We start from the raw sequence: 12,496 nt of genomic DNA on the forward strand, positions 1-12,496 counted from the left end.
TGAGGACGGGCAGTATGTTGATGAGGACGGACTATATGTTGATGAGGACGGGTTGTGTGTTGATGAGGACGGGCTGTGTGTGGATGAGGACGGACTATATGTTGATGAGGACGGGCTGTGTGTTGATGAGGACGGGCTGTGTGTTGATGAGGACGGGTTGTGTGATTATGAGGACGGGCTGTGAATTGATGATGACGGGTTGCGTGATGATAAGGACGGGCAGTGTATTGATGAGGACGAGTTGTGTGTTGATGAGGACGGGTTGTGTGTTGATGAGGACGGGCTGTGTGTTGATGAGGACGGGCTGTGTGTTGATGAGGACGGGCTGTGTGTTGATGAGGACGGGCTGTGTGTTGATGAGGACGGGCTGTGTGTTGATGAGGACGGGCTGTGAGTTGATGAGGAGGGGTTGTGTGTTGATGAGGACGAGTTGTGTGTTGATGAGGATGGGCTGTGTGTTGATGAGGACGGGCTGTGAGTTGATGAGGAGGGGTTGTGTGTTGATGAGGAGGGGTTGTGTGTTGATGAGGACGGGCTGTGTGTTGATGAGGACGGGCTGTGAGTTGATGAGGAGGGGTTGTGTGTTGATGAGGACGGGTTGTGTGTTAATGAGGACGGGCTGTGTGTTGACGAGGACGGGTTGTGTGTTGATGAGGACGGGTTGTGTTTTGATGAGGACGGGCTGTGTGTTGATGAGGACGGGCTGTGTGTTGTTGAGGACGGGCTGTGTGTTGATGAGGACGGGTTGTGTGTTAATGAGGACGGGCTCTGTGTTGATGAGGACGGGCTGTGTGTTGATGAGGACGGGTTGTGTGTTGATGAGGGCGGGTTGTGTGTTAATGAGGACGGGCTGTTTGTTGATGAAGACGGGTTGTGTATTGATGGGGACGGGTTGTGTGTTTATGAGGACGGGTTGTTTGTTGATGAAGACGGGTTGTGTATTGATGGGGACGGGTTGTGTGTTTATGAGGACGGGCTGTGTGTTGATGAGGACGGGTTGTGTGTTGATGAGGACGGGTTGTGTGTTTATGAGGACGGGCTGTGTGTTGATGAGGACGTGTTGTGTGTTGATGAGGACGGGTTGTGTGTTGATGAGGACGAGTTGTGGGTTGATGAGGACGGGCTGTGTGTTGATGAGGACGAGTTGTGTGTTGATGAGGACGGGTTGTGTGTTGATGAGGACGAGTTGTGGTTTGATGGGGACGGATTGTGTGTTGATGAGGACGGGTTGTGTGTTGATGAGGATGGGCTGTGTGTTGATGAGGACGGGCTGTGAGTTGATGAGTACGGGCTGTGTGTTGATGAGGACGGGTTGTGTGTTGATGAGGAGGGGTTGTGTGTTGATGAGGACGGGCTGTGTGTTGATGAGGACGGGCTGTGTGTTGATGAGGACGGGTTGTGTGTTGATGAGGACGGGCTGTGTGTTAATGAGGACGGGTTGTGTGTTGATGAGGAGAGGTTGTGTGTTGATGAGGACGGGTTGTGTGTTGATGAGGACGGGTTGTGTGTTGATGAGGACGGGCTGTATGTTGATGACGACGGGTTGTGTGTTGATGAGCACGGGCTGTATGTTGATGAGAACGGGTTGTGTGTTGATGAGGACGGGTTGGGTGTTGATGAGGACGGGCTGTGAATTGATGATGTCGGGTTGTGTGATGATAAGGACGGGCAGTGTGCTGATGAGGACGAGTTGTGGGTTGATGGGGACGGGGTGTGTGTTGATGAGGACGGGTTGTGTGTTGATGAGGACGAGTTGTGGGTTGATGGGGACGGGCTGTGTGTTGATGAGGACGGGTTGTGTGTTGATGAGGACGGGTTGTGTGTTAATGAGGACGGGCTGTGTGTTGATGAGGACGGGTTGTGTGTTGATGAGGACGGGTTGTGTGTTGATGAGGATGGGCTGTGTGTTGATGAGGACGGGCTGTGAGTTGATGAGGAGGGGTTGTGTGTTGATGAGGAGGGGTTGTGTGTTGATGAGGACGGGTTGTGTGTTGATGAGAACGGGCTGTGTGTTGATGGGGACGGGATGTATGTTGATGAGGACGAGTTGTGGGTTGATGGGGACGGGCTGTGTGTTGATGAGAACAGGTTGTGTGTTGATGAGGACGGGCTGTGTGTTAATGAGGACGTGTTGTTTGTTGATGAGGACGTGTTGTGTGTTGATGAGGACGGGTTGTGTGTTAATGAGGACGTGTTGTTGTTGATGAGGACGTGTTGTGTGTTGATGAGGACGGGTTGTGTGTTGATGAGGACGAGTTGTGTGTTGATGAGGACGGGCTGTGTGTTGATGAGGACGTGTTGTTTGTTGATGAGGACGGGTTGTGTGTTGATGAGGACGGGTTGTGTGTTGATGAGGATGGGCTGTGTGTTGATGAGGACGTGTTGTTTGTTGATGAGGACGGGTTGTGTGTTGATGAGGACTTGTTGTGTGTTGATGAGGACGAGTTGTGGGTTGATGGGGACGGGCTGTGTGTTGATGAGAACGGGTTGTGTGTTGATGAGGACGAGTTGTGGGTTGATGGGGACGGGCTGTGTGTTGATGAGAACGGGTTGTGTGTTGATGAGGACGAGTTGTGGGTTGATGGGGACGGGCTGTGTGTTGATGAGGACGAGTTGTGTGTTGATGAGGACGGGTTGTGTGTTGATGATGACGAGTTGTGGGTTGATGGGGACGGGCTGTGTGTTGATGAGAACGGGTTGTGTGTTGATGAGGACGAGTTGTGGGTTGATGGGGACGGGCTGTGTGTTGATGAGGACGAGTTGTGTGTTCATGAGGACGGGTTGTGTGTTGATGAGGACGAGTTGTGGGTTGATGGGGACGGGCTGTGTGTTGATGAGGACGGGTTGTGTGTTGATGACGACGGGTTGTGTGTTGATGAGAACGGGTTGTTTGTTGATGAGGACGGGCTGTGCGTTGATGAGGACGGGCTGTGTGTTGATGAGGACGGGCTGTGTGTTGATGAGGACGGGTTGTGTGTTGATGAGGAGGGGTTATGTGTTGATGAGGACGAGCTGTGTTGATGAGGATGGGCTGTGCGTTGATGAGGACGGGCTGAGAGTTGATGAGGAGGGGTTGTGTGTTGATGAGGAGGGGTTGTGTGTTGATGAGGACGGGTTGTGTGTTAATGAGGACGGGCTGTGAGTTGATGAGAACGGGTTGTGTGTTGATGACGACGTGTTGTGTGTTGATGAGGACGGGCTGTGAGTTGATGAGGACGGGCTGTGAGTTGATGAGGACGGGCTGTGAGTTGATGAGGACGGGCTGTGTGTTGATGAGGACAGGCTGTGTGTTGATGAGGACGGGTTGTGTGTTGATGAGGAGGGGTTGTGTGTTGATGAGGACGGGCTGTGTGTTGATGAGGACGGGCTGTGTGTTGATGAGGACGGGTTGTGTGTTGATGAGGACGGGCTGTGTGTTAATGAGGACGGGTTGTGTGTTGATGAGGAGAGGTTGTGTGTTGATGAGGACGGGTTGTGTGTTGATGAGGACGGGTTGTGTGTTGATGAGGACGGGCTGTATGTTGATGACGACGGGTTGTGTGTTGATGAGCACGGGCTGTATGTTGATGAGAACGGGTTGTGTGTTGATGAGGACGGGTTGGGTGTTGATGCGGACGGGCTGTGAATTGATGATGACGGGTTGTGTGATGATAAGGACGGGCAGTGTGCTGATGAGGACGAGTTGTGGGTTGATGGGGACGGGGTGTGTGTTGATGAGGACGGGTTGTGTGTTGATGAGGACGAGTTGTGGGTTGATGGGGACGGGCTGTGTGTTGATGAGGACGGGTTGTGTGTTGATGAGGACGGGTTGTGTGTTAATGAGGACGGGCTGTGTGTTGATGAGGACGGGTTGTGTGTTGATGAGGACGGGTTGTGTGTTGATGAGGATGGGCTGTGTGTTGATGAGGACGGGCTGTGAGTTGATGAGGAGGGGTTGTGTGTTGATGAGGAGGGGTTGTGTGTTGATGAGGACGGGTTGTGTGTTGATGAGGACGGGCTGTGTGTTGATGGGGACGGGATGTATGTTGATGAGGACGAGTTGTGGGTTGATGGGAACGGGCTGTGTGTTGATGAGAACAGGTTGTGTGTTGATGAGGACGGGCTGTGTGTTAATGAGGACGTGTTGTTTGTTGATGAGGACGTGTTGTGTGTTGATGAGGACGGGTTGTGTGTTGATGAGGACGAGTTGTGTGTTGATGAGGACGGGCTGTGTGTTGATGAGGACGTGTTGTTTGTTGATGTGGACGGGTTGTGTGTTGATGAGGACGGGTTGTGTGTTGATGAGGACGGGTTGTGTGTTGATGAGGACGTGTTGTTTGTTGATGAGGACGGGTTGTGTGTTGATGAGGACGGGTTGTGTGTTGATGAGGACGAGTTGTGGGTTGATGGGGACGGGCTGTGTGTTGATGAGAACGGGTTGTGTGTTGATGAGGACGAGTTGTGGGTTGATGGGGACGGGCTGTGTGTTGATGAGGACGAGTTGTGTGTTGATGAGGACGGGTTGTGTGTTGATGATGACGAGTTGTGGGTTGATGGGGACGGGCTGTGTGTTGATGAGAACGGGTTGTGTGTTGATGAGGACGAGTTGTGGGTTGATGGGGACGGGCTGTGTGTTGATGAGGACGAGTTGTGTGTTCATGAGGTCGGGTTGTGTGTTGATGAGGACGAGTTGTGGGTTGATGGGGACGGGCTGTGTGTTGATGAGGACGGGTTGTGTGTTGATGACGACGGGTTGTGTGTTGATGAGAACGGGTTGTTTGTTGATGAGGACTGGCTGTGCGTTGATGAGGACGGGCTGTGTGTTGATGAGGACGGGCTGTGTGTTGATGAGGACGGGTTGTGTGTTGATGAGGAGGGGTTGTGTGTTGATGAGGACGAGCTGTGTTGATGAGGATGGGCTGTGCGTTGATGAGGACGGGCTGAGAGTTGATGAGGAGGGGTTGTGTGTTGATGAGGAGGGGTTGTGTGTTGATGAGGACGGGTTGTGTGTTAATGAGGACGGGCTGTGAGTTGATGAGAACGGGTTGTGTGTTGATGACGACGTGTTGTGTGTTGATGAGGACGGGCTGTGAGTTGATGAGGACGGGCTGTGAGTTGATGAGGACGGGCTGTGAGTTGATGAGGACGGGCTGTGTGTTGATGAGGACAGGCTGTGTGTTGATGAGGACGGGTTGTGTGTTGATGAGGACGGGCTCTATGTTGATGAGGACGGGCTGTGTGTTGATGAGGACGGGCTGTGAGTTGATGATGACAGGCTGTGTGTTGATGACGACAGGCTGTAAGTTGATGAGGACGGGCTGTGTGTTGATGAGGACGGGCTGTGTGTTGATGAGGACGGGCTGTGTGTTGATGAGGACGGGCTGTGTGCTGATGAGGACGGGCTGTGTGTTGATGAGGACGGGCAGTGTGTTGATGAGGACGGGCTGTGTGTTGATGAGGACGGGCTGTGTGTTGATGAGGACGGGCTGTGTATTGATGAGGACGGGCAGTGTGTTGATGAGGACGGGCTGTGTGTTGATGAGGACGGGCTGTGTGTTGATGAGGACAGGCTGTAAGTTGATGAGGACGGGTTGTGTGTTGATGAGGACGGGCTGTGTGTTGATGAGGACAGGCTGTAAGTTGATGAGGACGGGCTGTGTGTTGATGAGGACGGGCTGTGTGTTGATGAGGACGGGCTGTGTGTTGATGAGAACGGGCTGTGTGTTGATGAGGACGGGCTGTGTGTTGATGAGGACGGGCAGTGTGTTGATGAGGACGGGCTGTGTGTTGATGAGGACGGGCTGTGTGTTGATGAGGACGGGCTGTGTGTTGATGAGGACGGGCAGTGTGTTGATGAGGACGGGCTGTGTTTGATGAGGACGGGCTGTGTGTTGATGAGGACGGGTTGTGAGTTGATGAGGACGGGTTGTGTGTTGATGAGGACAGGCTGTGTGTTGATGAGGACGGGCTGTGAGTTGATGAGGATGGGTTGTGAGTTGATGAGGACGGGTTGTGAGTTGATGAGGACGGGTTGTGTGTTGATGAGGACAGGCTGTAAGTTGATGAGGACGGGCTGTGTGTTGATGAGGACGGGCTGTGTGTTGATGAGGACAGGCTGTAAGTTGATGAGGACGGGCTGTGTGTTGATGAGGACGGGCTGTGTGTTGATGAGGACGGGCTGTGTGTTGATGAGGACGGGCTGTGTATTGATGAGGACGGGCTGTGTGTTGATGAGGACGGGCAGTGTGTTGATGAGGACGGGCTGTGTGTTGATGAGGACGTGCTGTGTGTTGATGAGGACGGGCTGTGTGTTGATGAGGACGGGCAGTGTGTTAATGAGGACGGGTTGTGTGTTGATGAGGACGGGTTGTGTGATTATGAGGACGGGCTGTGTGTTGATGAGGACGGGTTGTGTGTTGATGAGGACGAGTTGTGGGTTGATGGGGAGGGGCTGTGTGTTGATGAGGACGAGTTGTGTGTTGATGAGGACGGCTTGTGTGTTGATGAGGACGAGTTGTGGGTTGATGGTGATGGGCTGTGTGTTGATGAGGACGAGTTGTGTGTTGATGAGGACGGGTTGTGTGTTGATGAGGACGAGTTGTGGGTTGATGAGGACGGGTTGTGTGTTGATGAGGACGGGTTGTGTGTTGATGAGGATGGGCTGTGTGTTGATGAGGACGGGTTGTGTGTTGATGAGGATGGGCTGTGTGTTGATGAGGACGGGCTGTGAGTTGATGAGGAGGGGTGTGTTGATGAGGAGGGGTTGTGTGTTGATGAGAACGGGCTGTGTGTTGATGAGGACGGGCTGTGTGTTGATGAGGACGGGTTGTGTGTTGATGAGGACGGGCTGTGTGTTAATGAGGACGGGTTGTGTGTTGATGAGGAGAGGTTGTGTGTTGATGAGGACGAGCTGTATGTTGATGACGACGGGTTGTGTGTTGATGAGGACGGGCTTTATGTTGATGAGAACGGGTTGTGTGTTGATGAGGACGGGTTGTGTGTTGATGAGGACGGGCTGTGAATTGATGATGACGGGTTGTGTGATGATAAGGACGGGCAGTGTGTTGATGAGGACGAGTTGTGTGTTGATGAGGATGGGTTGTGTGTTGATGAGGATGGGTTGTGTGTTGATGAGGACGAGTTGTGGGTTGATGGGGACGGGCTGTGTGTTGATGAGGACGGGTTGTGTGTTGATGAGGACGGGTTGTGTGTTAATGAGGACGGGCTGTGTGTTGATGAGGACGGGTTGTGTGTTGATGAGGACGGGTTGTGTGTTGATGAGGATGGGCTGTGTGTTGATGAGGACGGATTGTGTGTTGATGGGGACGGGCTGTGTGTTGATGAGGACGGGCTGTGAGTTGATGAGGAGGGGTTGTGTGTTGATGAAGAGGGGTTGTGTGTTGATGAGGACGGGCTTTGTGTTGATGAGGACGGGCTGTGTGTTGATGGGGACGGGTTGTGTGTTTATGAGGACGGGTTGTGTGTTGAAGGGGACGGTCTGTATGTTGATGAGGACGAGTTGTGGGTTGATGAGGACGGGCTGTGTGTTGATGAGAACGGGTTGTGTGTTGATGAGGTCGGGCTGTGTGTTGATGAGGACGTGTTGTTTGTTGATGAGGACGAGTTGTGGGTTGATGGGGACGGGCTGTGTGTTGATGAGGACGAGTTGTGTGTTAATGAGGACGAGTTGTGTGTTGATGAGGACGAGTTGTGGGTTGATGGGGACGGGCTGTGTGTTGATGAGGACGGGTTGTGTGTTGATGACGACGGGTTGTGTGTTGATGAGAACGGGTTGTGGGTTGATGGGGACGGGCTGTGTGTTGATGAGGACGGGCTGTGCGTTGATGAGGACGGGCTGTGTGTTGATGGGGACGGGCTGTGTGTTGATGGGGACGGGCTGTGTGTTGATGAGGACGGGTTGTGTGTTGATGAGGACGGGTTGTGTGTTGATGAGGACGGGCTGTGTGTTGATGAGGACGGGTTGTGTGTTGATGAGGACGGGTTGTGTGTTGATGAGGACGGGCTGTGTGTTGATGAGGACGGGTTGTGTGTTGATGAGGACGGTCTGTAAGTTGATGAGGACGGGTTGTGTGTTGATGAGGACGGGCTGTGTGTTGATGAGGACGGGCTGTGTGTTGATGAGGACGGGCTGTGTGTTGATGAGGACGGGCTGTGTGTTGATGAGGACGGGCTGTGTGTTGATGAGGACGGGCTGTGTGTTGATGAGGACGGGCTGTGTGTTGATGAGGACGGGCTGTGTGTTGATGAGGACGGGCTGTAAGTTGATGAGGTCAGGTTGCATAACTAATGACGTTCGAAAAGTCCTTCGCTAACGACCTCCGTTCGAATCACATTTCCGTAAATGCTTCACCCACGCACTACAAACACAAATACTTTGCCATCAGAGCCTAAACAGCGGGCCTAACCTACCTTACTCCTTGATATGCTAATATAGAATATTATTAATAATTTTTTAAGAAAATCCCTATTTTGAATATTCATTATGTAAAATTGACGAATGAGCGTTAGGGAGATTGATCGCTGGATGGACGAACATTGCCTGAAGACATGTAATAATAATACTAATAAGTGCTTTTGATAACTAGCAATATATTAATGCTAATTCATCAGCAGCTAACGATATATGGACAACTCCCTACATATTTCCCTCTAAACTTGAAGACCAGTATTATCATAACTAAGAAGTGTTTTTTTCTGTTTTAATTAACACGTTCTTATGTTGTTAAATTAATTTTCAAGAGCGTGACTCATCAAGCTTCTGTGACCAAGAGTTCCGTGACTCTGCCAACCCAGCACATGCGGGAAGTCACGTGACAATCAGCCAATGATTTACGAGAGCCACTTGTATTGGCCAGGATATTAAAGATCCGGACCCAAACAGCAGGGAGCAGACTCTCTCTCAGGTAGGACAGACTTACTTGCACGAACCAAGACCTACAACAGAGTCCCGAAACACGAAGAAGATGCACAGGAAACCGTAAATCGCGTCGGTTAAGAAAGGCTTTCTTTATTGAGCGGTGGTTCGCTAGAACAAGCAGACGAGGATCATTGATCATTAACTGCTAACCGGGCAATTGCTTCCCCGTCCCGCCACCAGGAGTGGGCCGCCACACTGACGACGGTACGGCAGAGTGCATCATAGGAACAACCTGTACAGTGACGATGGAGGCATCAGAGATATTAGAGGTGCCACAGACATCAGAAGCATCAGAGTGCTGTCAGGTATCAGCCATGAGAAGCAGCAGAGGCCGGAGCGGCACCAGGCTGCCACCCATGAAGGAGGTCCAGAGTGTAAGACTGTGCTGGGTGTTGACGAGGCGAGGACACTACTTCCCGCTCGGGGAGGACAGGACCCAACGACGATATTATAGTACCGAACTTACCATTGTTTCAAGTATTATCATATTATGGACATTCTACAAGTAGAATGCAGAGTAGATGTAGATGGACATCAACATCTTTATCTATGGATGTAGAGTACAGGGTATTCTACATCCAAAGAATAGATGGATGTAAAATGTTCTGTATTCCACTTTCAGAGCAGAGAATAACGTTCTTCGTCCTGACACCAAACGCGCAGTTACCTAATGTCTTCACAGTTAGAACAGAATCTTGCGTGTTTGCTGAGAAATGTTTTTCTTAACCATGGTTCCTTATATTACTGATAATGAAAAAAGTCTCAGTATTTGTCCCAACTGTGAAAATCTGTATAGTGTGTGTTACTGATAGTTCATGCTGCTGTGTTCGTGTGCCAGTGGGACGCAGCGACAGGTAAGTAAAGGTCACGTCAAAGTGTTCTAATATTGCATCGTGAACCAAATTTCTGTCCAAAAGTATTTACATTCGCTCCAGTGACTCCATTTTTCTAATTTTGCTAGAAGTCAGTTGGCATTTTTGTATATTTTTGTATGTTTTAAATAGCATAGTTGTGTATAATTGATCTCTTCTTCATGAACCACGCCATGAGAATATCAGAGGGATTCTGATAATTAAGAGTATCACTGAGGATTACTGCTAACTACCAAGACAAAGGTAGTCAGTAATCTCCCATAACTACCACAACACAGGAACCACCAACCATAACTACCACAACACAGGAACCACCAACCATAACTACCACAACACAGGAACCATCAACCATAACTACCACAACACAGGAACCATCTACCATAACTACCACAACACAGGAACCATCAACCATAACAACCACAACACAGGAACCACCTATTATAACTACCACAACACAGGAACCACCTATTATAACAACCACAACACAGGAACCACCGACCATAACTGCAGCAACACTGGAATACAATAAAAAGATCAGCTACCTTACATTTTGAAGATCTTTCTAGGAGACTGTCAAATTATCTGGAAGATATTTTTCTTGATAGAACGCTAACAGAACACTGTCATGCATAACACAATGTAACAGAACACTGTCATGCATAACACAATGTAACATAACACTCTCATGCATAACACAATGTAACATAACACTCTCATGCATAACACTAACATAACATTAACTAGCGTTACACAGATTGACGTACTGCCATCTACTATAACATTATTTTGCGTTTCTCTATCAAACGTAACACTAATGTAGCACCATCTTAGGTAACACTATGTAACGTAACACTATCTTATGCAACACTACCTAACTTAACAATATCTGGCATAACATCACCTAACATACCAATATATTAAGTTACACTATTGAACGTAAAACTATCTTATGTAACACTATCTAATGTGACAATATCTTATGTAACAATATCTTATGTAACAATATGCTACGTAACACTATTTAACTTAACAACACCTTACGTAACATCAATGCAACATTATCCTACGTAACACTATCCAAAATAACAATATGCTACGTAACACTATCAAGTGTATTAATATATTATGTAACAATATCTAAGGTAACACATCTAATGTTAGAAATGGTTCACCAATTAGCACAATTTGAGAAGCCGCCGCTCAAACAAGAAAACTGTTAATTGCGAATTATCAAGGGGGAAAAGAGCCAAGCAATTACGACTATATAGCCCATGGAAGGGATCAGTATAAGGATTTGGGATGGGACGGGGGGAAAGGAATGGTGCCTAACCAATTGGACGGTCGGGGATTGAACGCCGACCTGCATGAAGCCAGACCGTCGCTCTACCGTCCAGCCCAAGTGGTTGGATCAGTATTATAGAAATGAATGCTAGATATTGGAAAACCAGAACGACCTTTACATAGATGACCTCCCTAGTTATGACCAAACAGTCTTTGTTGACCAAACCACACACTAGAAAGTGAAGGGACGACGACTTTTCGGTTCGTCCTGCACCATTCTCAAGTCATTTGTGAATGGTCGACTTGAGAATAGTCCAGGACGGACTGAAACGTCGTCGTCCCTTCACTTTCTACTGTGTGGTCTGGTCAACATATTTCAGCCTCGTTATTGTGACTCATCGTCTGTATTCACCCAGCCCCTTTGTTGAGCAAACATTTCCCTTTGACAGAACCTAAGATCTAACCTTAAATGTTAACAGTTGCTAAAACAAAGAAGTATTATCTTTCATATCAACTCAATTATTAGAAACAAGACACAAACCTCAACAATATTAGTGCCACTAATAAAGATAAGGAATTTAGCCTCAATATCCCAATATCCGGCTAGTAATAGTTATTAACCTTAAATCAAAATCCCACTACCTAATAGTAAAGGTTATAAAACCGGTATCAATATGTACCCACTAGTAAAAGTTAAAAGCCCGTCATCAATATCCTGGTTTCAACTAGTAAAAGTTATTAACCCCAGCATTAATAACCAATCATCCACTAATATAAAACAACCATTCACCGTCAAAACAACTACACCAACCACCACCACTGTGGGAAATTTTATCCACTGTATCAACATTATTATCTAAGAAATTTATTATTTTTGTATCATATCAAAATCATATTAGAATCACTTCAGATTTAAAATATCCTACATCACTGAATCCTACATGACAATGCTACCGTGATCCCGTTTGACTTTTGGGCCCAAATGGTCTACATGACGTTATGCATTATTTCTCAAGGAACTTGATGATTCAAGACAAATATCTTAATTAAAAAACTATTGGAACATCAATTAATTTCCAGTGAGGATTAATTCAAATCCTTAATAAGAATCAATGATACTAACAACTACTACCCGTAATGTTTAAATCCTATATCTAATTATATTGTAATCACATTTTATCATAATCATATGTCTAGACAGTAAAAATAATCAATAAATATTCATTGAAGGCTACTTTGCTCTGGGAGGATGGGGGACGATGGCTGGGAGAGATGCGCCCACCACCACCCGAGGCCAGAACGTTTTTTTACATAAACAGTGCAAACACGTGATGGTGCCTTGCGAACGTTTTCAGTAAAGGACACCACACTAACTTATCATTATCACCAGTGATTACTCTCTAGAAACTGGGGAGTACCTGGACTA

At 48.4% G+C, this 12,496-nt stretch overlaps 1 protein-coding gene across 1 annotated transcript in view; it reads left to right on the top strand.

Annotated features, from left to right (window-relative positions):
• The first annotated feature begins 9,162 nt into the window (after positions 1–9,162).
• The window catches only part of LOC138350341 (splicing factor 3A subunit 2-like), a 13,078-nt gene continuing 9,744 nt past the window's right edge, over positions 9,163–12,496 (top strand). The window contains exons 1-2 of the mRNA XM_069300967.1: positions 9,163–9,291; positions 9,714–9,771. Coding sequence (XP_069157068.1) covers positions 9,163–9,291; positions 9,714–9,771 — 187 coding nt within the window. The remainder of the gene's footprint in view (positions 9,292–9,713; positions 9,772–12,496) is intronic.

The sequence above is a fragment of the Procambarus clarkii genome, chromosome 45 (genome assembly GCF_040958095.1).
Source record: "Procambarus clarkii isolate CNS0578487 chromosome 45, FALCON_Pclarkii_2.0, whole genome shotgun sequence".
NCBI lineage: Eukaryota > Metazoa > Arthropoda > Malacostraca > Decapoda > Cambaridae > Procambarus > Procambarus clarkii.